Raw genomic sequence first — 27,805 nt, 5'->3', positions numbered from 1 at the left:
TTAAATGTTTAAATTTAAAAATTACCTAAAAATGAAACTAATGAAAACATTCTGAAGTTAATTTGGATCCATAAAATTTGGATGCTTCTAAGATAGAGATTCAACTTATAAGAACTTTTTGTATAACTTTTCGGGAGCTGAAAATGAACACTAAACCAAAATTTTTATACTGAGTAAGAATATAACACCAGGTGTTATTCCATCTGAAAATGGAGTTGATTTGTATCCAAACCTCCCTATATGCACCTAAACTGTAAAGCTAAGAAAGCTCTTACAAAAACATTTATTTTCTGGGCCCAGGTCCCCTCTCTTATGGCTCTATGAAACCATTTTTGATTCTCCCTCATTTGACTTAGTTTTTTATTTGGGAATGAATGTTTTCCAGGCCTTTCAGAAGAAAGTGCCATGAAGTGAAGGGCTTTAGACTTATGCACAATAGCTTAATGTTTTAACAATTTCAGCTTATTCTAGGGAACAACTCAGTGATGAAGAAACTTTCCCCTTTGAATAGAGGGCAAAAAAAAAAAAAAAAGTGAGAAGGGCCTCAAAGTCCTTGAAACAACCCACAAAGGCAATCTCCCTATATTTAATGAATTTTAGTTTCTCAGTGATTAAAGCAAATATTAAAACAACTTTACCTCTTCTCAATTTCCTTCTTTCTCACCACAAACATCTAATATCAGGACAGAGACAATGTGAAAACTGAGCTGAAAACTAATGTTTTCTCCAGTAATCATTCATGTCAACCCAGGTTCTTGACCTGATGTCTTGGTGGAAGGAAGTGAGACCAGCACAGAATGATGGAACTATGGCTCTTATTGTTTCCACATCAGGCAGCTTTAATTTTAGGAAAATATTACTCAGTCTTGACATTTATAGGACCCTAGTGCAAAGTATTCAGCTCCAATCTATCCAATTTCTTAGAGATTCACTTCATCATCAGCTTTTGTGGTAAGAGATTTAACAGTTATTTACTTAGTCATATTAACCTGCTCTTGGTATAACTGTCCCATCTTCAGGGTGGAATAAGACAACTTCCAATTACATCTCAGAAATTCCACTACAGAACTTCTTACTTTCACTTAGGAGGAGAGCGTAAACCTTACCCTTAAACATGGAAGTTGCTGGCGTCAAGCCACACACATTCCAATTAATGCCAGAATTTCAAAAGGAAGACTTCTGATGACACCTTTCTTTTTACAGGACTATCTTTCTTGATATACTTTATTATAGGACATGAAATATAAGGATAGAGAGCTCTTAAATTTTACAGTAAGTTGTGTGATTAAGGTGCTGTTCTATTGCTATAAATAACTAGTTTTTATTAATTAACTTTACTAAGCTATCTTTTTTTCGACACTTACCTGTGACTATGATATATATCGATTCATTACAGTGAAGCCCTCCTGTAGTATTTTGTCTGCGGTCCTGTGTGTGTGTATGTCTGTGTGTGTGTGAAGAACTAGAAAACATAACCTTGTAAGCAGGAAACAGCCCAACCATGAAATACTTGTTAGTATACAGGCAAGTCCGTCCATTAAAGAAACACAAGGAATAATATGGTTGTAAAAAATTTTCACTCTCATTGGGTAACCCAAAAGACTATATTCCTCTTATTTTAAAGGTGCTGTCTTTACTTCCTGGGTAATAAACCTATTTAGAACTTAACTACTAAACAACAGTGTGTTTCCAAATAGAAAGTATGTGCTGATAGGACATTATCCCCAAATGGATATGGCACTAAGATTATCTGTAGAAAATTAACATTAATTGAAAATAAATCCCTAAGACTAATAATTGAAGTCAGCATATTCTTAAATACATTTTATATACATACAGAGCCTGTTTCTTTCAAAGTTTTCAAAACAAGGATGTTTCATTACAGTACTTTGGAAATTTCTGATGACTGCACAATATAAGAGTCTAATGACAAAAATCATTAGAACAGCGTATGAAATAAATGATTTGAACCTGCCAGAAGGATTAGTTCAGTTCAGTTGGGTCCTCTGGATGAAAACTATGATGCTAATTGCATAATTAGAGAAATAATGGATTCAATGGATTGTACATGACTTTTCTGTTGCAGTTTGAGACCATTACTTTATCATTAGTTCAAAGACAAGGATGGCAGGATTGCCATGGAGACAAAGTTAAAAACAATGAAAAAATTTTAATGCTTTTGAAAGTCAGCTATCATTTTAATTACAATCTTAAACACCCTTGTTGAAGGGAATCCAAGTTTTCCCTTTGTAAGCGTCTTCCAAACATGTCATATGTAGGTTTTCACCATGATTTCAGTGTTCATCTATATGTATCATGTTATAGAAATATATGGACATTTCCGGACGTGAAGGACAGGGTGTCAAGTTCAAGTGTGACTGGCTCTTACCTCCCCATTAGACTCTGAGAGAGGGATCTGAGTTTTATTTAATCTACCTTCACTAATGCAACTTAACTGTATAAGAAGTATCTAAAGAATAAGAATTATTGGACTTCACACTGCTACTTTCAAGTATATTAGAATAATACTGACAATTACAGACAAGGAGTTAAACTTTGTCTCAGAAAAGTTCCTTCAAGAACTTTTAAAACAATTTAGACTTATTTGTAACTAGCCTACTGATGGCTGAAATCATTTCAAGTGATCCATGATACATTTGGTGGCCCAAACTTGAAAATATGCTAAATATTTCCTTTGTTAACATTTATTAGCTATTCCCTTTATATGGTGCAAGGGCAAACTTTTGTATGTCTAATATATAACAAATTATGAGTCAGTGGCAAGGAGTGAGGTCTTATTAAGATTTTTTGTTGTTGTTATCTTTGAATGTTACCGTTTAATTGGCATCATCTCCTAAAGAAGAAGGCGCATCTCAAAACAGTGGTGGATCTGATGTTTTGAATAGTCATTGGTGCCAGAAAAAGATCATGACGGTTAAACAGGACTGGCAAATATCATTTTAAATTCTTTGTGACAGAAATACACACCCATATGTAGTTCATCACCTCCTTGTGAGCTGATCCACCAGGAACAGTGGTTCCTCCTTCATTTCTTTAACTAAAACTGTATTTTTATAAAGTATAATCCCTTATCCCATTAGCATGTGAAATGTACAGAGCCGTCAAGCTGACCTTGAGTCAATGCAATGTAGTAAGAGACCAGGCCAGTGAAACTGAGCATGTTCCAAACCTGCACTAAGAGAACAGGGGAAAAGATTACTCCCCATCCTCTCCTCCAGCGCGGTGCCTGTTGGGCTGACATGTTTAACTGGATGCACTAAAAAATAAACATTTGCCTCTCAGAAGCTCATAAAAGTGTACTAGAAAAAAAGGTCTCTAGCATTGGATCCGCACAGACCGCAGCCATTGACTTTTGGAACGGGTAGAACAGAGAACCCTTCACGGAACGGTGGATAAATAGAAAGAAATAGCCACTTCACATGTTTCAGTGTCGTACTGGAAAAGGAAAAAAGGCAACATATTAGGAGTCCTTGTCACTGTCCACCCCTCCGTACATATCTGCGAGCTTTTTGAACCGAGGCCCCCAGTCACTAAGGTAATTGTAGTCCTGGTCTCCATCCGTGGTCACCGACTCCAGCGAACTCAGGGAATCGGCCACCGAGCCAGTACCCTCGTAGGCGAAAGTGGCCAAGGAGTCGTAGGGCGGGGCAGTGGGGTCCGTGTCATTTTCCTTTAACCTTTGGCTAATGAAATCTCGGACGTCGGTGTTATCACAAGCTGCTGGAGTCCGTCGGGGTAGAAAAAGGGCTTCGGGCGCAATGTCCCTGCGTAATTTGCTGTCCTCTATGGCTTCGGGATTCCTTAGGGTGCCGATATCAAAGGCCTGGGTGTCCTCCTCTCCCCCACCTTCGTCGTTGTAACTGACAATGTTGTCTCTGATGTCCTCTTTGGAAATGATCAAAGGTTCTTTTTTCCGCTGTCGCCTGAGAGCTGCAAACAACACCACTGTCACTGGAAGCAGAAACAAAAACAGCGAGGGAAGGGAAAGTTAATTTGCAGACCAATTAACGTCAGGAAGAAACACGGCTCCAAAGTGAAGTTTTCAAAGTTTTCGAGGAAGCTACTCAAGACTCGACTTTTGCTTCCTGAAGGTTGCAGGTGCCTCCACGCATGATCAAACCAGCACCCTCTCCCACCCCCCAAATCGAGTAACTATTTGAAAGAAAGTTAAGTAGAGGATTTAAGTAGAGGATCAAACACCTTCATGTTTTGTCAGTAGTTCCTTCTTGCTTTGAAAAGGCAGACTAGTTTCAAGGTAAGGAAAAAAATAATAATAATAAAAAAGAGCTCAAACACAGTGAGAGTACTGCAATAAGAGTGAAAATTATGCTGAACACCTGAAATGCTCTGAAACTGTTTATAAGGCTGGCACCTTCGGGGATGTGTTGAAGGGTTTGCATAACTCCATTTCTAAAATAACTTTTGCACTGATGCCTTCTTTTTTTTTCCCGAGAAAAGTATAAAATTAGTTTAAAACCCAAAGTAGAGATCTGGATGTGTGGATACCTTTCTTACATATAAGTACAGGTCATACCTGCAGAGACCCAGATACAATGCAGAAAGCCATTTTGGACTTCAAGATCAGCCAGTTTGAAGGGGGCAGGTAATAGTGCACCTGCCAGATTATCTGTGTTTAGGCTAAACAAAATAAACACATTTAAGTGGGAACTTAAAAAAATCAGAGTTTCATGTTCTGTAAGTTTGTTGACCAGAATGTTCGTTCTTTTGATTTTTCCTAATTCGGATTAGAGGCAGAGCAAGAACTGTGTTTAAATAGCTCCTGATGTTTCTTCATAGCTGGTTGGGTAGAACACAGCTGGCTACCTGTAAAGAGACACATCTACGCATGAACACATGGATGGGAAAGTGAAAACGTACTGACAGCTTAGAGAGAAAACAGCCATCCAGGGCAGAAAATGCATTGTTAACCTGGCGTTGTCCATGGGAGATTAGTACCAGTAACATCTCTTTACTCTCTCATCCATAACATGGTCCAGTTTTTATGAGCCATGCAAACTGAATTATCACAATAAGAATTACAGAATAATGGCTTTTGGTGGATGTGTATATCTATCTCTATGTTAATGGATATAGGCACACCCAGGTGTCTATATAGTTAACATTTCAGATGTTAATAGTATTAATAATTGGTGATCTATCGAGATAGTTCTATGTGCCAAGCACTGTGCTAAGTGCTTTACATACCAAATCGAATTTAATTATCATAGTAGTCTTACAAAGTAGGTACCATCATAACTCCATTTTACGTAAGTGGAAATTGAGGTTTAGAGATGTCACGTGTACAAACAATTGAAATCCAGGTCAGTCAGACTAAAAAGCCTGTACTCTTAATTACCCTGCTTTGAAACATGTTTGGATTGTAGACTATTTCTAAAGGATATGCAATTTTGCTGTTTTCAAGCATGCGGTTGTGTAACGGTACACATTCTCTTTTGCTGCCAGAGAGTATCCTGATGCCTCATTTATCCCTTTCATTCAGGGTATTTATTTATTTGTTCATTCAATAAATATTTATTTAGTGCCAACTCTGTGCCAGGTATAGTTCTAAGCATTATCAATGAAAAAAAAAGATCAAGAGCCTGTCTGAAAAAGGGAGGCAGGAGTGGTGGTGGGGGTGGTGGTGGATAGAGACAGAAAAAAACAATGTATGTAATAAATAAGGAAATTATTATAAGGTGATAAGTGCAATGGAAACAAGAAAAAGTAGTGCAGAGTAAGGAGGATGGGAAGGACTTCTGTGTACGTTCGAGGGGCTGTATATATTTTTTGGGGGGGAGACTGCATCATTGGCGAAGTAACATTTGAGCAAAGAGATGAGGAGTTATCCAAGGAACTATCTGGAGAAGAGGACAGAGCTAGGAGGAAGGCCACAGAGTGGGAGTGTGCCTGGAGCATGTGAGGTGCTGGGGAGAGGAAAGGAGTAGGAAGGGCCATGTCAAGTGGGGCTGTGGATGCTTTGTACACGTTCACTTTACCTGGGGGTCCAGGTGGGTGGAAAATTGCATGGCTTTGGGTGGAGGGATGCTCTTAATCTACCTTTTATGCTGGTTTCCAGTGTGACGCGGATTTGCAAAACAGAGGGTTGTAAGTAAGGACAGCCTTTGGGATAGAGAATAGAATCAAGCTAACTGTCGCTCAAAGAAATAAATTGATGGACACAGGTGCATTCCAACACTTAAGGCAAGATAGCAGGCATGTATCACTTCCTGATTTTTCCCCAGCTTAAGTTGCCTATATCTTGTCTTTTACTCCTGTGCACACCTGAAAGTGCAATTGTCTAGAAGACAGAGGGCGCATTCAGTAATTTAAAGGCATTTGTGCACTGCCTACTTCTCCTACTGTTACAACTGCCTATATCTTTTCTTACTGGCCCAATGCACATCTGAACAGAATTTCTCGAGGGTGTGACTGTCTAAAAGGAAGATCTTTTTCAAAGCTAACTTTTATAAACCAAAAATGTGAGTTCTAAGCACGTGGAACAAAAACACTCTGAGAAAGTAAAATGCTGTCTTCTCTGGAATTGAGCCCTTGCCTTTTCTCTACCCCCTTGAGGCCAGAGGACAGCAGTGAGATATTTGGGGCCAGGGTGCTTGGACAAATCTGTGTTCAAATCCCCTCATAAAACTGGAAGGTAGCAAGGCATCTGAGATCAGCAGATCTAGGTTCACTTAAACGATCAGACCTTTCTAAGTCAGTTTCCTTCTCTGTAAAAGAGAAGCAATAACACAGTGCCCAGTGGGAAAGTTATTATGCCAACTCGAAAGCACCAAAGAAGCACGAGATGTAGTAGTTGTTTTTACTGTTGCTTTACTGACAAAAACAACAGATGCCACATGATCCACTTTCTTGACGGCAGATTTCCTCCTATATCAATATGGCTTTCCTTCTCTTACCAACTCTCAGGTTTGCTGCCACTTTCTTCAATGGTCTCATTTTTAGTTTGAGCTCTCTTTCAACCTGAAAGTTACACTGCATTCTATAAGTTCATGGAGCAAATAGAGTACAGTGTGGAAGCACCAGGGGTCGGCAGAGTAAAGACCTGTGTTTGGAACTTAGCTCTACCACCTGTTAGCTGTGTAACTTGGCTTCACACCCTGGGGCCTCAGTTTTCATATGTAAGATGCAGATAAGTATAGACTAGATGGTTCTGAGGATTAAGTGAGAAAGACATTTGTAAAGCATCTTGCCCAGTGTCTAGCCCATGCTGTGAGCCTAGTAAAGATGAGATCCCATTTTTCTCCTTTTTAATTAGGTACAGAATCCCAAAGAGACTAGACAAGATGTGGGAAACACTGAGGCAAATTATAATTAATGAGGAGACAGTGAAGTCACTGGAGGGAAAAGATGAAAAGAGAGGACATAGGGAACTGGTTAGAAGGAAACTAAGGGGGAGGACAAAGTGGGTAGATGTTGAGGGAAGGGAAGCATGACCTTCTATGAGATGAAGGCTGGCTCTTCCTCCACAGACCACGAGTCCATGGAATTCTACCTGAGTACGGCATGCCAGTCTAGCCCTTCTAAAAATAAACTCTTTTTTTTAATCAAAAAGAATATTCGTATCTTTCTCTTGGAAAACAATTTTTACAGACTCACACCATTAGAACACTGATTTGTCTTTGCATACTGTCAGTTTTTATTTACCCTCATATCTTAAAATACTTCCCCCAAATCTTAGCTGACAAAGAGAATCACAGTCCTTTAGCCAAGTTTCAAGATTCTGTTATAATTAGCAGAGTTGATCTAGAACGTGAAACTCTTGAACAGGGATCCCTAGGCTTTCTCTTCTTGGAGAAATGGAGGTTTTCCTTTCCTCTTTTCGAAGTCACTATATTGTCATTTTTTAAAAAGGAGTTTTTCTCCTGTGAAATCCAGGTTAACTCTGGCTCACGTTTTCCCCCCATGGTGTAGGCAAGCTTCTCAGATCTTAACTTTTTCTTTCGAAGGGCTGCATTAGCTAACGTTTGTTTTCTTAGTTCACAACTGTCAAGGGACTTTGGAGCATTTTGAGCTCAACTTGTGCACTTAATTACTTGGTTGGGGGTAAAAATTTCCTTTGAATCACCGTTAGATCTTGATTTTCACTATTCATTCATTTCTTTTAGGTCAAAGATTTATTTCCTTAGTCACAAAAGTTATTTATTATTGAGAGTCTGAGAAATAATAGACATTGTGTATGTGGCAATCAGAGGGCAATGCTAAGAAGGTAGTTATTTAAGTGGGTGGATCCAAGTAAGTTTTCTGAGTTAAAGAAAATTTCACCACTATTTATTCTCCTGTATGAGAAAAAAAAAAGTCATCACATTTCTCTTTCTACTTTCCCATCGATCTTTAAACTTTACTTTTGTAGAAATGGCCTTCATCACATACCCCATGTCCAATGACTTTTGTTCTTTGAAAGTTTAACGTTTGCCAGGTTAAATATTAAACAACAAATGAAATGGAAAGGGCATATTTATATTGCCCTCAAATGCCCCTGTGATTCATTCCCAGTCTGATAGAAAAGAGATTCTTTTGGTGGAATGACTCCCTGGGTAGGGAAAGGCAGGGGCAAGTTTCACAGCTGTTCGTTCTCCAAAGCCATTTTCAAGCAAAGACTCGTTCATGGGTGAATAACATAAAATTCTTAGCACATAACTCTACTCACCTAGATCGGGCTGTATATGCCTTAATGGGGGAGGCGGAAAAATCTAGAGAGCCACAGTAACAGTGTGTGCCCCTCAGCATGGGGAGATAGGATGCAGGGAGAAGCAGTTTACCTAGTAGGGTCACGATGCACAGCAGGATGGCAACCAAAGCCGCCGTGCTCAGTCCCGTGGGGTGGACGAGGGCCTCCGCATGGCAGGACTGCATGTTCCCTTGGTGGTCACACGCACAGACCCGGACAGTCACTGTCCCAGTGCTGCTTTGGACTGGGTAGTCATTGTCTGATATGACCACAGGCAGGAGATAGGTGCTCATCTCGTGTCTATTATAGCCATTTTTCCGAGTTAAGATTCCTGCTGTGTTGTCTGGAACCAGAAAGCAAAGTGGTGAATGGAAGTGGAAACCATGTTATATATTGGATCAATTGTGATGGGAGTAGACAGATAATAGATGCAGATATAGGTATACAGACAGACAAGGCAACTTGGGCTCATTTACCTTTGTTGTCTTGAATGGTAAAGTTTGAGCCACTGGCTGCTTCTGGGGCCAAAGAGAACGAGAATTGGTGCCCGCTGTAAGGGTCATCCTTGTCAATGGCTCGTAGGGTCTGAATCAACTAAAATTGAAACCATAAAGCTGCCATCAAGTTTTGCTAACTCAAAAGTGTTTCTTACAGTTTTGCAGTAAATGGCTTGATCAAATGACTTCTAATTTTACTTTTATAGTGATAGCCTCTAGAAAATTTACAATGAATCCACTGTATGCAAAGAACTAACAGGCTGGAAATAGAGCCAGGGACAATACTTTGTTGTGGAGCTGTCCTGTGCACTGTAGCATTTTCAGCAGCAAGCCTGGTCTCCTCCCTTCAAACCAGCAGTACCCTCTTCCTTGTGACAATCAGAAATGTCCCCAGACATTGCCAAATGCCCCCTGGGGGACAACATCACCTGGGTTGAGAAACATGGCCCTAGAGTGATACCAAGCTATAAAATATCACAGTGATCTATGACAATATTGCAACTTAAGTAAATGGAGGCACTCTTTGGACAGCCTGCTTAGAAATGCAATCTTGGCATACACACAAGCCATCAACCTGCAAAAAAAGCTAGTTTGAATATAAAACACACAACTTCAGCTTCTCACTTTAACATGCATTTTAACAGTGCACTTCTATTTTGACAAACTGTAACATAGTTTTTATATCACTGGCAGAAAAGACCGATTTCAGGTGGGGACAAATGTGTAAAACAATAAAACATTCATGAATTTGTACTACTTGTACAGATGGGCAATGTAAGTAAGTGAAACTATGAATTATAGGCAATTGTAAAATATGTTCTAGCTTTTACTTTCCAGCATATATGGTAATTAAAAGTATCTGCTCACCAATAAAGATTTGTCCAATAAAGCTGTGACTAATCTATTTTATATCAAAACTTAAGACTGATTTGGGATCAGCCTCAGTCTTTGAGACTGATGAACTTCCTGTTCTTAAAAACTGTTTGTTCTCTTACGCAAGTTAAACATTCATCCTGATTCTTATTTATAGTAATAATTTTGTTGGCATTTATTTCATAGATAATTCAAAACTTGACCTCAGCTCTGTGTATCATCTGAATTATTAGAAGACCTAAATTAATCTGAGTGAATTAATTTACTTTCTTATGAAACTCACCTGATCTGCTTTTGCTTTTTCACAGACAAAGGTTTCATAGAATTCAGCAAATTCTGGAGGGTTGTCATTGACATCTAGAACTTTAATATACAGTGGTACTCGGCTGCTTTGCTTTGGATTATCTGCAAAATGCCAAAAAGAAAGGAATAGGCATTTATATGTTGACGGCCAGTCCCCTTTAGATGATGGTTACTCACTGCTTTGTCATTCATACATAGATTCCCCAAGGCTCCTGTGAGTACCACAGTGCATTATGTATCATCATAGTCACAAAAAAAGTAGAATTCGATTGTTTGGTACTTCTGGAGTTGGATACACCTGATGGAAACATCTAGGAGACAAAGCTACTACTATTGGTACAGTGCAACTGTATAACAAACCCCAGAGTAACACAAAATCAAGAAAAGCTCTCCATGAAAGGAATTTTAGAAGCATATTTTAAAGGAAGCCAAGGAAGTAGGCAGATGGGGAAAATGTGGGCAGAAGGAAAAAGGATGGGACAATGATGATTGTTAATGGTCTTAGTTTTTTAGTTTGAGAGCTAGACATTGTGCTGAGCACTTGGTTATATTTTATTTAATCCTTATAAACTTCTGAGATAAATATCATTATTGCTCCCATAATATAGATGAGGAAACACATCATATTATAGATGAGACACAGAGAAGTTAGGTAACTTGTCCATATTCACAGAGATAGTAAGGACTGGAGCCTAGACTCAAACTTGGGTCTGACTCCAAAGCCTAGGCTGTTCATCTAGGATAATGATAGAGCAGAATCAGTGCTTGAAGACCTGAGATAAATGAAGTATTTTGGCTGTCATCTCTGATAATCTCCTGGGTAGTATGGAAGGCAGATTCCTGTTCTAAGAATCAGGAGCTGGAGTCTCTTACCTCAGGTCTCTTCACTCACTTCACTCCTGACTATTTGTTTGTTCACTTCATAAATATTTAATAAGCATCTAATATCTAACTTGTGGCAGCCACTATTCGGGGTGCTGGGACACATGGGGAACATAACAAAGATCCCGCTTCCTGGAGCATTGTTCTTAATGGGGGTAGGCAAACTGTAAACACATAAATATATAATGTGCCAGATGGCAAATGCTATGGAGAAATTAAAAAGGCAAAAGGGACTGAGAGAGATGGAGGTGCTGCTTTGTATGGGATGACCAGGATTTCCTTCTCTGATGAGATGCCATTTGCATAGAGATATGAATGAAGAGAAGGATTAAGCCATGTGAATATTTCTGGCTCTCGGGGCAGAGGAAATGGCAAGTGCAATGGCCCTGGAGTGGGAGAGAGCTGGTTTAATACAAGCTCTTGGCTCTTGGCATCAAAGGTAGTTAAGAAGTTTGGACAATAAGATTCTTAGGTTCCTTTGCATCTAAAATTTTGCTCACATTATTCTTCCCAAGTTAGAGCTGCAGAAGATGAAGTTTTAAAAGATTTTTATCACTAGTACTTTCAAAGATATCATAGAAACATTAAATCTTAAAAACAGAAATTTTTAGGTACAAAGTTTAAAATACACATGAGATGACTACTTCAGTAAAAAATAAAATTTCATGATGTTATAAAAAATGATCTTTTCAGTGGGAAATAATTTTGTAATTTTAAAGCTTTAAGTATTCTCTGTCATTCGTATCCACATTAGTGCACATAAATTCTGAAAATCAAATTCCTACCTAACAAATTTATAATGAGGAGTTCTTATCACTATCAGAAGGCAATGCTTCATTTTGTCCACGTTGGTTGTTATTCTATTCAATATCTTTCAGTCACTTCCAATCTCATGAGTTATGCTGACAAAGAATATTACTGTATTATACCACTTGATATGGAGTATTTCACACTAGATACCCCACTGAGCCAAAAATGTTTGAACTTTTAAAGTCAAAAACAAAAACTGAAAAATGAGCTATAGTTTAGAAGCCTATTTTCAAACATTTAAATGCTATTTTAAAGATTCTTTCATCTACTTAGGTCTATACATTGTGTTTACATTATACAGTTTTCACTGTATATAACCATTTTATCTGAAGTATTCCTTTGGCCCTATTTTTCTCTGCCTTAACTTTCATGGGGACTGCCATAAAATTCATTCTAAACATTGTGTTGATTAGTATTGGTGATTAGTATTAGTCACTTTGGTGTACCATAAAAAAGTTACAATTTATATCTCTTAATTCTGTAACAATTTTGAAATAGACATTCTTCAGAAAGCTAAAGGATGACTATCCAAAAGATTTCTAAACAATGCCTACATTTTAGAATATACTTGATCTCCACCCCCTCCTCCCGGCCACACATGCACAACGTCTGTGAGCCCATTTCTTTTAGCTGCTTCCGTAATGTTCTGACTTATAAGCTTTTTGGAATCAAATCCAACATGTATCAATTCAACCTAGGTTGACAGATGCATTCCTGTTTTATTGTTCCCAAACCGCAGAACTTCCACAGTTGCTTCTGCATTTAGGAATGAACCAACATGTGTCTAGAAGAAACATTAGTGCAAATCATTGCAGAGCTCTTTCCCTCAATAAGTATCGAGTGGGATCATCAATGCATGGTGACGAGTTTCAGCCGCATTTCACTAGCTCTTGTGGAGATGCTCTCTCTGTCAATCAGGGACAACAGTGGTAAAAGGGCGGACTTACTGATCTCTGTTGCTATTACTGTAATGTTGTGCCACAGCAATGTTTCTCGGTCAAGAAGTTTCGATGTAAAAATTGAACCATTTCCAGAATCGATGTTGAATATTCTGTCCATATCTGTGTGACGATCAACAGAATACCTGATAATGCAGAGCAGAATTTAGAAAGGTTTTCTTTGATTTGCTATTCTCACATCCTAAAACTATTCCCAGAAAATCTGTTACATGAATTTTTTTCTACCTGTAGCACGTATTTGAATATCGGTATTCAATATTAAGCAAAATATTCTGATAAATTATTTCTTTACAATTGAGGTCTTAAATAGTACACCCACTAGACAAGTTGCATGATTTTGAGTATCATTACTGAAGTTTCATTTTTAAAAAAATGTAATTTAGATCAAGTTTATATAGTAATTGTTACATTTTAACTTAAGTTTTTAGACATTTGGTTAGGACTTTAATGTGTGTGTGTGTGTGTGTCTGTGCATAAGTAGGGTTACTGGCTACTTTTCTATTATCCATTTTATTTAAAAAATCGTTATGTTGAAAAAGCAAAAGATGGTTAATGTGGCTGAGGTTAGTGGATCTGGAGAGGGAAATAGCAGATGAGCTTGCGGACAGATCCACAGTTGGGACTGTAGAAGGAAGGGCTGGCTGTAGGGAGGAGTGGAGTTGGAGTTTATTTGAACTTGATGTGGATCTTCCAATGGATTTTAAGCAGAGGAATGTCACCATCTAACAACTCATGCCTAACAAAGATCGCTGGCTGATTTGTGGAGAATGGTTGGACGGTGCTGTCACAAATGATAGGAGTAAAGAACAGGATTTGGGGAAGATCATAAGTTCCAGTTTTGCTATGTTGAGGCTGAGGTGCCTGAGGCAAGTTCAGGAAGCTCAAGATAAACATCCAGACTGACAATCTAGATTTCCTATTCAACACTCTAGGAAGAGAACAGGGGAAAATGCAAAGAATGGAATTGCTTAAAGGAGGAACGGGAGAATGGACACCCACAGGGCCTAGAACAGTGCCCAGAGTAGAGTAGGAATTTGATAAATCTTTAAAACGGAGAGTTTGGAGAATTCAAAGAAAGCCAAGAGGTGCTTTAGAAACCAAAACAGGGCAAAGTCTTCAATGCTGAAATTGATGAAAGACTAGTAGATTTTGAGAAATGTTATCTTCTTTATAAATTTATTACTAGTGTCTGGAATAGTCATATGTAAGGGGAAAATATGTATACACCCTGTTTTATGGGGGGAGCATTAAAGAGAAAACTCAGAAGAAAGTTGATATGAGAAGGCCATTATGAATAAAAAATTGCCTATTTCAGCTGAATTCTCAAAATGTTCATCATGATAGGAGACTTTAAAATGTCAACTCAGTAGAAATATATTTTAAGTAAGTGTCCTACCTAGTCATACACATGTGGAAGTATTATGAATCCTTTTAAAAAAAACTCTTGTTGCTAACTTGCAAATAGTGTACCATGTTCCAAGATTCTATTTCAATTAATTATTTTGTTTTAAAGTACTACTAGTGAATTATAATGAACAATGTTATCTTAATAAAATCTATTTTTGTCATCTAGCAGGTGTCTAAAAATATATATTCCATTTTGTAGGCTATTTAAACTTGATTTTAAAGAGAATTAATGAAGTTCACAATGGATACATATATGTCAAGGTGGAATTTTAGTTTCAGTTTACATAAATCTAGTGTTTTATTATCAAAAGGGTTGAAACAGATGAAATAGCTACTGTTTTGCCATTTATGTCATGAATCAACATTTATTGAGAATTTAGCCAATTGCATTGAACTTGCTTGATCACCTTTCTTCATTTTTGAGAATGATAAATATTTAAGGGCATAATTACCAAAAAGGAAATCTCGGTATTCATAGCCTTTGTAAGGAATTTAATAATTTTCTACAAATATATTTTTTTCTCCATGAAAAATGTCAAGTTTAAGACATGATGCTTATTGCATTTATAAGCAGTTAACAATTATACACAGCAGTAATCTTTTCTTGCTCTTTGCCTCTTTTCTTCCTGCTATAGTTTTAAGTTTTACAAGTAATCGTATTTTCCAATCGAGCCTTGAAATAAAGGGTAAGGGGTGAGGAATTTTTACTTGAAGGCGGCTTTTGATTTTAAAGAGAGAGGACTATTTAGGAAATACCATAATTGTGTATTATTTTCTTTCCTTAATTGGGGATCTAAAAATTAATAGAAAACCTAAAATGTCTACATTGTTTAGGAAGGATATCTCATTTGAGGCACACAAGACCTCATTTGTTTGTTGTTTTTCTTTCCAAAGTAATTTCTATTTATATCCAGAAATTTACTGTCCAGTCACATTAATAACTGATAAGGAAAAGGGTAACCAATCTCATCACGATTATAGCAGATCATTCTGCTACGTACCTCATTTTTTTCCCTAGAACTTTATTGTATTCTGTGATTCAATAATTTGTCTTCTCACGTATCCTAAAGGGAGATTTGTGGGTCAGGAAAAGAAAATGTGTTTGCACGCAAATTTTTCATAATAAGTATTCAGAGTGACATTTTTTATAAGACTTCCATGGAAATCAAAGGACATTTGTGATATGAAGTTGTTGCAAGAAAATTATTTTATGTGATTAAAGAATTAAAGATTTGTGCTTACATAATGATAAATCATTGTTTGGGGGAAGAATTCTCCAGTATTAATTGTGCACCTAACATTGTGTCTAGCACTTACTTGTGCAATATTTATGTCTTGCATAACCAAAAACTATGTGTGGTTGTAATTTCCGAATATAAGAATCAGTTTATCCTATAAAAAACCCCACTGGAATATGCGTCTATATACCAATATATCTATGTGTATTTTTATCCTTAAAGCTATATCTATATATGAAATCCATATGTACCAAGGGAAGGCTGGCAGAAGAAACTTTAAAATTAGCTGACAGCCAACCTAATCTGACAAGCTAACTACTTCCTGTAATAAAACACAAAATAAATGCAATGGGTAAAAGTGGTATTTGGTATAAAAATTAAAACAGACATAAAAATGAAGCCTACATTCCCAGAAGACATTCTCTTTCAATTAAAATCATGTTGACTGATCAAAGAGGTAACCGAAGCTCATATTTATAAACTTCCAGCATTAGCACTTTTCAATTGGTCTTGTTGTTGACCTGCTGAGATTTTTGTCTTATGCAGTAGAACGAACTCTGCACGTTGGGAAGGTACTTAAGATTATTTGTGTTGGAGCAGAGGCCGTCATTCATTTTCCTTATTGATAATGTTAAATGTATACGGAGGAACACTTGACCCACGGGGCTCTCATGTGGAGGCTTGGGGTTGCCCGTCCTCCAATTTAAGGAGTCTACAGGTATTCCAGTAGGATGATAAGACCACAGAGTCTGTTTTCCCAAAGCTTTAAAATTATTCCCTGAAAATAAGCCACGCATTTTTGAGTCTTAGATGTGGGACTTGCCATGAGGTTTCATTTGAACTCAATGGCTAAAAAAGTTGAACTCAAGGGCTCGGAAAGCGACTGCCTTAGAGCCTCAAACTCTTTCATCTGCGATAATATTCTTCACGCAGCAGCCAATGTGATCCTCTTAGAGAGTAGTTTTGGATTAGTTAACTTTTCTACCCAAAGCTCTCCAGCAGCTTCTTACCTCAATCAGAATAAAATGCAGTGGTAACCAGCGCCTACAAACCCCAGTAGGCCCTGCTTCACTCACCACCTACCAAACCTCCCTGTCACCTCATACCGTGCCACTCCCCGCCTGCGTCCCTCTCTCAGCTGTGGAGGCCTCTACTCCTACCTGCCAAGCAAGCTCTGATATCAGACCTTACCCCTGCTTTCCCCTCTTGTTGGCATGTTCCTCTCCCAGAGAGCAGTGTGGTTCATCCCTTCATTTCATTCAAGTCTTTACTCAGACGATTTCCAACAAGGCCAAGCCTGACCACACTATCTAAAACAGTACCCCAGATACCCTTTGTTTTCTATACTCTGTCTTATTTTACTGCTTACACTTTAGTTTCACCTGACATAGCATATATTTATCATTTGCTTATTTCTGTCTTCCCCAGTTAGAATGTAAGCTCCATGAGATCAGGACTTGGTACTGTTCTCTGTCATATCTCTAGTGCCTAGAACATGGCTGGCACACGGCAAGTGCCCTGATCAGAAGAGATCTGTAGACTCACTGGTACAGCTTCTCAGCCTGCTTACTTTCTTCATGAGGAATAATTTACACAATAATGTTCTGGTTTAGCACTTTTCTCATCTAGTCAACTAAGCTACTGGTAAAGGCTCAAAGTCGTTGACTCCAGTGCTTTCATGATAAGATTCTAGAACCCTTAAGCAGCAGTGGTCTCAAAGGGCAATGAGGCTTTCTTACAACATGATTTACAATGAAGGTGTAAGGAAAGTACAGGGAAAATAGAGCTTGCTTACATAGTATATATTTGGATTCAGCTCTATTGATTTAATTTCCCCAGGATTTCACAGACATATATCATCAAACAGTGCTTGTTTTTATCCATGTCTGCAACAGAAAAAAATTATGCATCCAAATGGAGCATAATTCTGCCTATAAGTGTTACATGGTGGGTTCTCCCACACTTGAAAAACTGACTTTCATGCACAGCGCCTTGTTTGTTAAAAATGCTCTCTCCGTTCCACACCAATCTCTGACAAATCTAAGACCTAAAAAAAAAAAAAAAAAAAAAAAAAAAAATCCCAGACCTGCATTACTTTGTACACTTCCATGTAAGCAGTAACCTCCTTATAGCTCATTTTATGTTTTTTCACCCCAAATTTTGAGTTTTTTAGGTTTACATCGTTGCTAAAATAGTATTTTATGTTGAGCAAGGAGAGCAGAGTTAGTAAAGGTACTTTAAAGTAGTTTTTCAGGAAGACAAAACGAATTGGAAAAACGGAATTCCTCTTTTCCAACTTACAAGTGAATATTTGAACAGTAATCAACAAACTTATGGAAGAGATATGTCACAGAAGTGTGCTTACTTGACAGGATTCCGGGCAGCATCTGGGTCTTGGGCTGTGACTGAGCCTATTGTCGTATTTATCTGAGCATCTTCTCTTATTTGTAGGATGTAGGCCAGTTTGCTGAAGACAGGGGGCTCGTCTACATCTTCCACCATAATTTTAACTGTGGCTGAATCTTTGAATGGACCCAGGTAGAGAAAGCGGGGTTCAATGTGAGGGTTGGAGGCTTCCACTTTGAGGGTGTACACTTTCTTCTTTTCAAAGTCCAAGAGCTTGCGGGGGGTGCAGGGAGGAAGAAGTGACATATTTAAAGCAGCCAAGACACAGAAAGCCAAGGCATGAGCCATTTTTAGTGCAAATCACTGATAAATGAAAGTGATCATATTGCTTTGAGACATCACTACACAGCGTGATGTTGGGTAAAGACGTTGGAGTTCAGATACCACACAATCCTGATGGAAGTGTGGGCTGAAATCACGCACCGGGGGGTGCAGGTTATCATGGGCAGGAGAGGGAACCTAGAAGCAGGAGGGAACCAAGAACAGGCCCCCTTTAAAAAAAATCCTCATATTTGACTACAGGGAGCCTCGCCAGGGGCAGGTTGGCAAATATGTAGTAGATCCTTCTGTGTCAGATGTTGTCACACTTGGCCGTAATTGAACAGCTAATGAGTGCTTAAAATTTGCCAAGGGACTTCCCTGGAGGTCCAGTGGTTAGGACTGCGCTTCCACTGCAGCGGGTGTGGGTTCGATCCCTGGTCGGGGAACTAAGATCCCACATGCTGCGTGGTACAGCCAAATTTTTTTTTTTTTTTAATTTTAAAAAATTGCCAATATCTGAGCCCCACCCTGGACCATTAAACCAAAATATCTGGGGTGGGGATGGCAATCTATACTTTTTAAACACCTCCCCTAGTGATTCTACTGTGTAGCCAGGATGGAGAACCACTGGTTTGCAGCATGATTCCCTGTTCTTCATTCAGATAAAATAGATTAAAAATGGGGTTTTTTTTGGCATGAGTTGATAAGATATTCCAAGTGATATCCTGTTAAGGGCATCCGGCTAATTACTTGCCAAAGGAAGTAATGATCATTGTTGTCAGAGGTCTTTAGGAGAAGTATCTGGAGACATAGTGAGCCCAAATGCTTGTTGCTGACTTTTAGTTTTAGATGATAATATGACAAGGGCTCACAAGAAACACAATTAATCAAGACGTTAGTGAATGTGATTTAGTTGGCTAGGCAAAATTTCAGTTTGAATCTGATAAGGCACCAAGAATATTAAAAAGGTTAATGCACACTAAATGGGCTTCCTAATTATATTATAGTATAAAACATTGATCTGAATGTCACTTAAACATGTTTTATTGTGTTTCCAGATATTAAGGCATGTAATCCAAAGCTTAAGAGGAAAATTTTTCTTCTTATTTACATCTACTTACGCTTATATTTACCAGCAAATACAACAATATGCGACAGGAGAGAGAAAATATTACACCATACATGATAAAAGTGAAATCTTTAAAAAAAGTAACCCAAACTGATATTATTTTTAGCTTTGAAGCACACAGTTTATTGGTTTTTAATTTTTGCCATATTTTAGTATACTGCTCCGTGGTACCAAACAATTCTGGGGGTTAAATAGTGAATAAGTACATGGGGAAAATAGGAATTTCGAATATAAAAACTTTATTATTGTGTTCCAAAAAGTAGCTAAAGAGCTTGCAGGAAACTTTGTTACTTTATTTTTGTGGTCTTCATATATCCTCTCTAATTCAAACCATCTTTAGCACTGCTTGTATTATTCTCTTCCTTCAAAGCATGTAGCAGAGGTTGTAGTTACACATTTCTTTGTTTATTTGCTTTCTTGTCCATGGGAGCGGTTCCCTGAGAGGGGAGACCATCCTGTTGAACGTACTATTGCACCTCCAGCACCTAGAACAGTGTCTGGAACTGTTTTTAAATTTATTCTTCACTTACATTATTTATTTCATGTATTTTTTGTATATATCATTTGTTTATATTGTTTATTTACTTAGGAAGTTTTTAATAAAAATTTATTGAAAATTTGGAATTCATGAATGTATAAGATTATTGAGGACCCCTGAAAGCCAACCAAAGAACTCTCAATGTAATTAGACTAGGTCTTAAAAAGAAAATTAATAAAACAAGACTTGAGAGGAACGTTCATGTGAGATGTCATTGCCCCCAGTTACTTGGGGACCAGAGAAAAGTAAATGCCTTCATTTGTGTGGTATTTTTTAAAATGCATTACCTTTTTGACAGTTATAATCCCTTCCTGGGTTTCCTGATCGGTGATGACATCAAACATGTCCAGCCCCTCTCCCTCTGTAATGCTGTACACAATTTCAGCATTTTCTCCCAGGTCAGCGTCACTGGCTTTGATCCTGCCAATTGGTGTACCCGGCGGAGATGATTCAGGGGTTTTAAATTGGTATGTACCTGTTAAGCACCAGACAGAAATAAGTCAAACACAGACTAATTACACTCCATCATACTAAAAACAAAACCCATTTTCTAGCAGTTCGTTCAGACATTACCATGGATGCAGGCAGATCTGTGCTTTTCTTAAAATAATTAATGGTGCCCTAGTCTCCTTAACGTTTTTACTTTCATGATTGTTAAGAATATTTCTTCTATTTCATGACCTGTCTCGTGGCAAAGGGAAAACGCTTTTCTTGTCCTGTAAGTAGGCTTCCAAGTTTATGGTGTGATTGTGAGAAAGTCTGAACTGTAAAAGGAGGGCACAGAAGGTTGCGAAGACCCCGTTAATGTAATCTAGCAGAAAGAATAAAAAAGAATTTAACCCGAACTGTGACTTTAAGCCAATTACTAGGTGTTCTTTAAAAGAGCTCTGTCATTGCTAATAATAACTGAAGGTGAAAACAAATTACAGCACTTCAAGAATGTAGGGATATAGATAAATACATTGAGAAAAAAGCTCTTAATTTGTTCTAATTTTGACTAATTTCTTCCTTTAAATTTTACTAGTGTTTTTTCTATGCATAGATTCCTCCCATTCTTGTATTTATATTACTAATTTAAAAACTACACATAAACTTTTCTCATGTTGGAAAATTCGCTGAAGGAGAGTACATGTGAGTTTCAATTAGATCTGTCAGGCCAGCATGTGCTTAGGAACAGACAAATAGTAAAAAACAAAACTTACTCTATTCTCACCCATTACATTTTGCCAACCATTTACACAAATTGCTTTGGAAAAAAATTTAGACGATGACACAACTAAAATATAGTCCTTCAACAATATTTAATCCACTAAGTATTGATTGAGCTCATCCTTCGTAAAACGATAAAACATGCCAAGTTTTTCTCTAGTGTATTCCACTTCCCTTTTGGGTGGCTCCAGCCCCTTTCTATATTCTCCCGACCCTTGCCTCGGGACATTACACAGTAATGATCACAGTCTGTTTATTCAGGGAGAGAGCACAGAGGGGGAAGGTCCCGTGGTATGGGTAATCCTTCTGTCATCCTTCCCCAAGACATCCCCATATGGAAAAGGAGGTTTCTGGGAAAAGTGCTGGTGATCCTGATATTTTCATTTCAGGCCTCTGTGGGGGATGTTTTAGGGTTCATAAAACCTTTCTTCTCCCCGTTAAATCAGAAATTAGTTAGCTATTCTGTTTTTGCATTTAACTAACTGTGATTAAAATACTTGAAAAAAGTAAACAAGATAAAACTATTTCCTGTTGATCGGTGTGTATCTCCATTATAAAAGAAGCCCGTATTAGCTGACCAGCTTTACAAAAGGGCCACGCTTGAGTAAGTGGGTTTTCTACTTAATGATGGCAGCTATTTTCTCCTGGAAGACAGGATTCAGGTAGTTTTCTTAGGAAATCATAGTCAGAAAGGAATTTTGATCCTGGAAGAAAAACGACATTAAAACCAGTACCTACTTGAGGTCTCTAAGTGAAAGGGTCAAGGGTACTGCTTGAGACAGAGTGGGCATTTACGAATGTTGGTTTCTCCTTTATCTTCCTTCTTACCTAATCCTGAGCATTAAAGATTTTAGAGATGACTTTTGGTATCTCAATTAACCATAATGTAGAAAACGATTTATGATTACAAGTGGATGAAGTACACAGTTATTTCCACAGTTGTATTTTTAGAAACAGTATAATGACAAGTCCTCCCTTTGCAAAGCCTCATGAGGACTTAAGGGAGATTACATGCCTGATTAAATTCACAAAATATAAAGTCAAATTTTTCCTAACAAACAGCAGCATGCTTGTATACATATGTTCTGCACAAGCATATTTATGCCTGTGGTGGTCTTATTAATACGGAAAAATAAAACAATGATGCTGCTTTTATAATAACAGCCATATCAGACAATCACTCAGCTAATTACCGATAAATGTTCACATCTACTGAGCGTCAGTGTTGTCAACTCATTTTAATAAATGCGCCAGTTCTTACTAAGTTCACTAACTTTGGCAATTAATAATAATAATGGGAAATAAGTATCATTCTTAAAGTTACAGTTTACAAAAGTGCACTGAAGACACTCATTCGATCAAATGTTCCTACTCTGGGGAAACCGGGGCGGGTTGTCATTGACATCCGTCAGCGTGATGTTCACTGTGGTGGTCCCAGACAGTCCCCCCATCTGGCCACCCATGTCCTTGGCTTGAATCACCACTTGGTACTGCTCCCTGTTTTCACGATCCATGTTGAGCAAGGCTGTCTTGATGATACCTATGGATATGAAGTTCAGAAATGGAAAGGGATATATTAACAATACTTTACAAAATCACTTATTTATGCAAACAGACATAGATTGTCACCCACAATATGCATAACACTAGGCAGATGTCATGGGTGACCACAAAGATGATTGATTATAGGTGGCCTTTGTACTGAAGGAAATAAAACCCACAGAGGGGAGGTAGCTACATAGATACATTTAAAAAAATACACCTATAATGCAAGGAGAATGAAAACAAGTATAAGTCACATCCTGCAATAGTGCGGACTGTAAGTGGTATAAATATTAAGTGTTATAAGATGACACAGCAAAATATAACTTGGCGTGTGGCACAGTGCTATACGACTGTAGCTCCTTGGTAAAGGACACTAGGTGTATTATGAGGAAATTAATAAAGTCATATATACTTGAACTGACTCCTGAGTTTCACATTACCAAATTTACTAACTCCTCGTCAAATACACCCACCATAATGAATGTTCTGAGGATCTTCTAAACCACAAAACTGTGGTCTTATAAAAACACAGCAGCAGTTGTCTCATAGTGGTCATCTTGTACGATCCTAGAGAATTTTTTCCCTAAAGCTGATGTGAACTTTAGTTCAACAGGTCCCAGAAGTGACCAACATTCTTCAGTTAGGTAAAATTTATCTCTGTTGTTAGGTAGTTATAAAATAATTAAAGAAGTTCTAAAGGTTCGTCTAATTTCTATGTAAGGCTTATGCTTAAATTAGCAGCATTCTTTCAAAAATCACTGGAGAAGCCTTTATAACCTTCTCAGGTGGCACATTCCAGTGCTTAATGACTAGTGAAGCTGAAAATATCTTTTTTTATTTTTAACAAGAATATCTCAGACAACAGGTAGGAATGAATACCTCAATTTCATTGCTGCAGTGCTGGCTTCAGTGAAAGTGAAGCTGCTTTCTGTTCTCCAAATAATAGTACTTCTCTATTTAAACACAGGAGGTCACCTTAGCCTCTTGTCCTTTAAGTTGAATAATTTTAATTTTTCATCCTCATTGTTTTTAAACTCAACATTTTCTTTTTCCTTGGGATTCACTGAGGTTCATTGCACCTCTCACATCGATTTCCAACTGGATGTAGTAACCTAGAAAGGTTTTGATTTCTACTAACAATAATGGATGCTTAAAAATCGTATAAAAGGAACTCTACTCCTCTTATGACAGCAAAAATATGTGTAGAATTTACTATACAATACAAGTGATATTTATTTTTAAAAAGTTCATCATAAGATAGTATGCTACTTTGTGGAGATAGTGCAGAAAAATGAGATGTTGAAAAAGGATTCCATTAAGGCAATCCATTTTGTTTTTTAGGGCAGTAGCAGTTAGGATAAGCTAGACAACGTGACAACAAAAGTAACATTTCAGTGGTTTAACAGAACTGTAGTGCTCTGTGCAGGCCGGTAAGAAGCTCTGCTCATGAAAACCCTTAGACATTCAGGCTGGAGACCCACTCGATACTGGTTTCCATCCATGATCACTGTGGCAAGAGGAAGGGAACATGGTGGATTGTGCACCAGGTCTAAAAGTTTTGCTTGGATATGACTCGTATCACTGCCACATTTTATTGGCCCAAATAAATCACATGGCTACATCTAGCTTCCCAGCAGGGTAGAGGGATGCAATCCTACTAAATAACTAGAAAAAGAAGAATCAGAATATGTGTAAACAGCCTTACTGGCTATCAGAAGGGGTTGGCCTTTTAGCTTCATCTCAAACTGGAAAAGAGAATAAAACAATGTGTAATTTTTCTGAATCTCCTCTGAATAAACATGGTGGATGAATGATCCATTGTCAGATTTCTTGCTTAAAATGATCTGGATGTCATATTTACAAGTGTATCACTGGTGTTTGGGAGATGAATCTAAGAAAATTCAATCACACTGTTTTTATTAAAAAATATGCTAGCTCAGTTGAGCATGTCAGTTAAAATTACAGACTGTAAAAAGAAGATACAAAAGGAATTCTAACCTGTTTCTGATTCAACTGAAAAATAGGGCTGCCCCTGTAGGATGCTATAGACAATTTTAGCACTGTTTCCGTACGTTGGATCATCAGCATCAGTTGCAGTGACTTGGACAACAAATGTGCCTGTAATGACAGAAACATGAATTGAAAATAAATTAAGGGTTAATGACGGGTCCTTGATACCCACACATAAGGAAAAAGCACAATCTTACTTCTATACAAAACTATCATGGCAAGGGATTGAAGAACTACAGTGGGATGCTAGGCTAAAAAGCCTTGGGTTTCTCACTCTGAAGGAATGTGATCAATATTAATAAATATTTAAGGATTAAATTAAAGGGAAGCACGGGAATGATCATGACTTTGGGTGTAACTGATTCCAACCCATTTCCAAGGGTGAGATTTGATTGGATTCTTGCTACAGCAATTCTTTCAAGTTATCTAGGCCTAAATCTATTGGCATCTTGCACTATTTTTTTCTACAAGGATTAGTGTAGGTATTGTTTAATCAGGGGGCCATTCGTGATTTTGCTGGAAATTTGCTGTGTCATAGGTGCTTTTACTCCTGGACTATAATGTGCTGATGTGGAGCCTGCAAATGCAGTAGCTATTTTGTGATCTTAGCAATGCTAGCCTGAGGACAAAGCTGAATAGGACAGAAAATTACAGAGAAATATCTAGAACACAAATCAAACTATGTTCAAAGTCCACTTTACTTTTGGACTTAAGTAATGTGACCAATACTTCCATTGCTTAAAGTAATTTGCATTGTGTTTTCTGTTACTTACAAATAAAAGCATCCTGAGTGATTATCTGATAATTCTAACAGGCTGAAAGACCTTGAACCTTATGAGAAGTAGTTTTGGATTAAATAAAGAATTAATTGGAATAGCAGAGGATACACATCCAGAATTTATAATCCCAAAAGATGATTATAATTAAATGTACAAAGAAGGCTATGTTGTTTTAGATTGGCATTCTTATTTTAGAGACCACAGTTAATAATACCCTTCAAAGTATCCCTAACACCCAAGAAATTCCATGCAAATTTTTATGTGTATGCCTACATGTATATTACAATGAGAAGTTCCATAGACTTTATCTGATTCTCAAAGGGGTCTGTGACTTCCAAAAAGGGTAAGACCCTCTGATTAAGATCATTTTATGGCTGACTTTTGGTATTCATATTAGACAAAGAGTAAGCATACTGCTAGAATTCTCCTGTCCATGAACAGGGCAGGGAAGTCACATTTAGGGAATATTAGAATTTTTACATTGCTTTTGTAATATCTAACCAGTTCCATTTATTGAACAAATATAGTGTACTGTGTCAGGGTTGGATGCTCTGGATGTAGCATGTTGATGCATGAGATAGAGCACCCGTCCTTGTAATTTGACAAGGTGTGTAGGGAAAATGAGAGCATATGATTTTTTCTTTGCGGTACGCGGGCCTCTCACTGCTGTGGCCTCTCCCGTTGCGGAGCACAGGCTCCGGATGCGCAGGCTCAGCGGCCATGGCTCACGGGTCCAGCCACTCCGCGGCACATGGGATCTTCCCGGACCGGGGCACGAACCCGCGTCCCCGGCATCGGCAGGCGGACTCTCAACCGCTGCACCACCAGGGAAGCCCAAGAGATGTGATTTTAAAGTGAGGAGTAGTAGAAGTCAACAAACACCTACGTTCTTATTTGACATCAATACAAAATTTGATTGCTTTTAGAATATGGTTATCTGGATATTTTGAGTGCCTATTAGTTGCCAGATGTGGTACTGGGGACTCTGCACCTGTTTTCTCCTTTCATTCTTATGATAAGGATTAGGAGTTGATGTTTATTATTTCTTTTTTATAGACATGGAACTGGAGGATCAGAGACATCAAGTCATTTATTTACCTAAAGCCACATTGCTGCTTATTAGTGGGGATAGTTTCATTAGGTCTGTTTGACACCGAAGTCCATTTTTACTACCTTGTTATTGTCCCACTACCTTCATGTAATTCCTTTGGAATGCCTTTACTATCACAATAATGACATGTTAATTTATGATAATAATGAATGTCAACATAATTGTGCCTGTGTGCAGATTGGAAAAAGCCTTCTCTTCCTCAAGACGTGTTACTGCCAGCTACCCTCAAATATTTATAAAACATATTTAATTCTATAATGGCTTCAAGAGTATGCTGCCCCTTATATTGTGCAGTTACACTTTGCACATCTGGTTAGAATTGCCCTGCGTGGTGCTGATGTCCAGGCGATCCTTCATTAATTCTTCCTGCCCTTTACCACGTAGAGGAGAAATATTCTTCCTAACAAATCTTCCTCTTAAAAGAATTCTAATCCTCCTCTTAACTTTGGTGGTGGTTTGTGATTTTTCTAACAAAAAGTTACTTCAAGTAATGAGATGAGTAACTTCTTCATGGAAAAAACTGAGATGTTTTATAATCATTTCTGTAGATTGTGTATTTTCCAAGTCTTAGAATTGTGAACTGAAATGTCTCTGATATCTGACTCGCAGAATTATGGAAATGTTTTTTATTACGTAATTTAGCCCTTTTGAACTTGACACTGAATACAACTTAAAATAACCCTTTACACAATAGTTGAACATTTGTCATTGTCTCCCCTGAAGTGTTTTAATGTAGCTGACAGTAATGTCAGTAGGATTTTTTTCTTAACTTAAATTCTATTTACCTTTTCGCAATCTAAGCAAATTAAATGCACATGTATTAACTTTAAAATTGGTAGTAGAATTGTGCACAAAATATTAATTTACCATATTAATGTCATGAAAGTCTCTTAATTTCTACCACTTAGTAAAGAACATATCCTCTAGACATTGTCTGCATATTGTTTATGGATTTTAAAAAATGTTTTCTTTGAGTCTCTTTCTCAAATATAATTACTCCTTAGTCTGGACTGTAAATTCAGGGCTTTTGTTTTCCATTGGGGAGATCTTTACCTGAAGCCTAATACTGCTATGGGCTAAGAGAAATAAAGAGGGCTGCTGCCTTTCAGTCCAAGAAATAAAGTGGGCATTTTGAGTGGGA

The 27,805-nt window shown here is 37.7% G+C and overlaps 1 protein-coding gene across 3 annotated transcripts in view; it reads right to left on the bottom strand.

Moving 5' to 3' along the window:
• Positions 1-824: 824 nt before the first annotated feature.
• The window catches only part of CDH6 (cadherin 6), a 134,299-nt gene continuing 107,318 nt past the window's right edge, over positions 825-27,805 (bottom strand). For all 3 annotated transcript variants that reach the window (XM_059061033.2, XM_067030829.1, XM_067030830.1), the window contains 9 exons: positions 24,763-24,882; positions 22,592-22,759; positions 20,298-20,485; positions 18,042-18,295; positions 13,020-13,156; positions 10,361-10,482; positions 9,184-9,301; positions 8,799-9,050; positions 825-3,972 (listed from right to left, as the gene is read on the bottom strand). In XM_059061033.2, coding sequence (XP_058917016.1) covers positions 3,482-3,972; positions 8,799-9,050; positions 9,184-9,301; positions 10,361-10,482; positions 13,020-13,156; positions 18,042-18,295; positions 20,298-20,485; positions 22,592-22,759; positions 24,763-24,882 — 1,850 coding nt within the window. In that variant the 3' untranslated portion in view covers positions 825-3,481. The remainder of the gene's footprint in view (positions 3,973-8,798; positions 9,051-9,183; positions 9,302-10,360; positions 10,483-13,019; positions 13,157-18,041; positions 18,296-20,297; positions 20,486-22,591; positions 22,760-24,762; positions 24,883-27,805) is intronic.

Source organism: Kogia breviceps, chromosome 4 (genome assembly GCF_026419965.1).
Source record: "Kogia breviceps isolate mKogBre1 chromosome 4, mKogBre1 haplotype 1, whole genome shotgun sequence".
NCBI lineage: Eukaryota > Metazoa > Chordata > Mammalia > Artiodactyla > Physeteridae > Kogia > Kogia breviceps.
The sequence above is the reverse complement of the archived record's forward strand: the minus strand, read 5'-3'. Positions and strand labels throughout refer to the sequence as shown.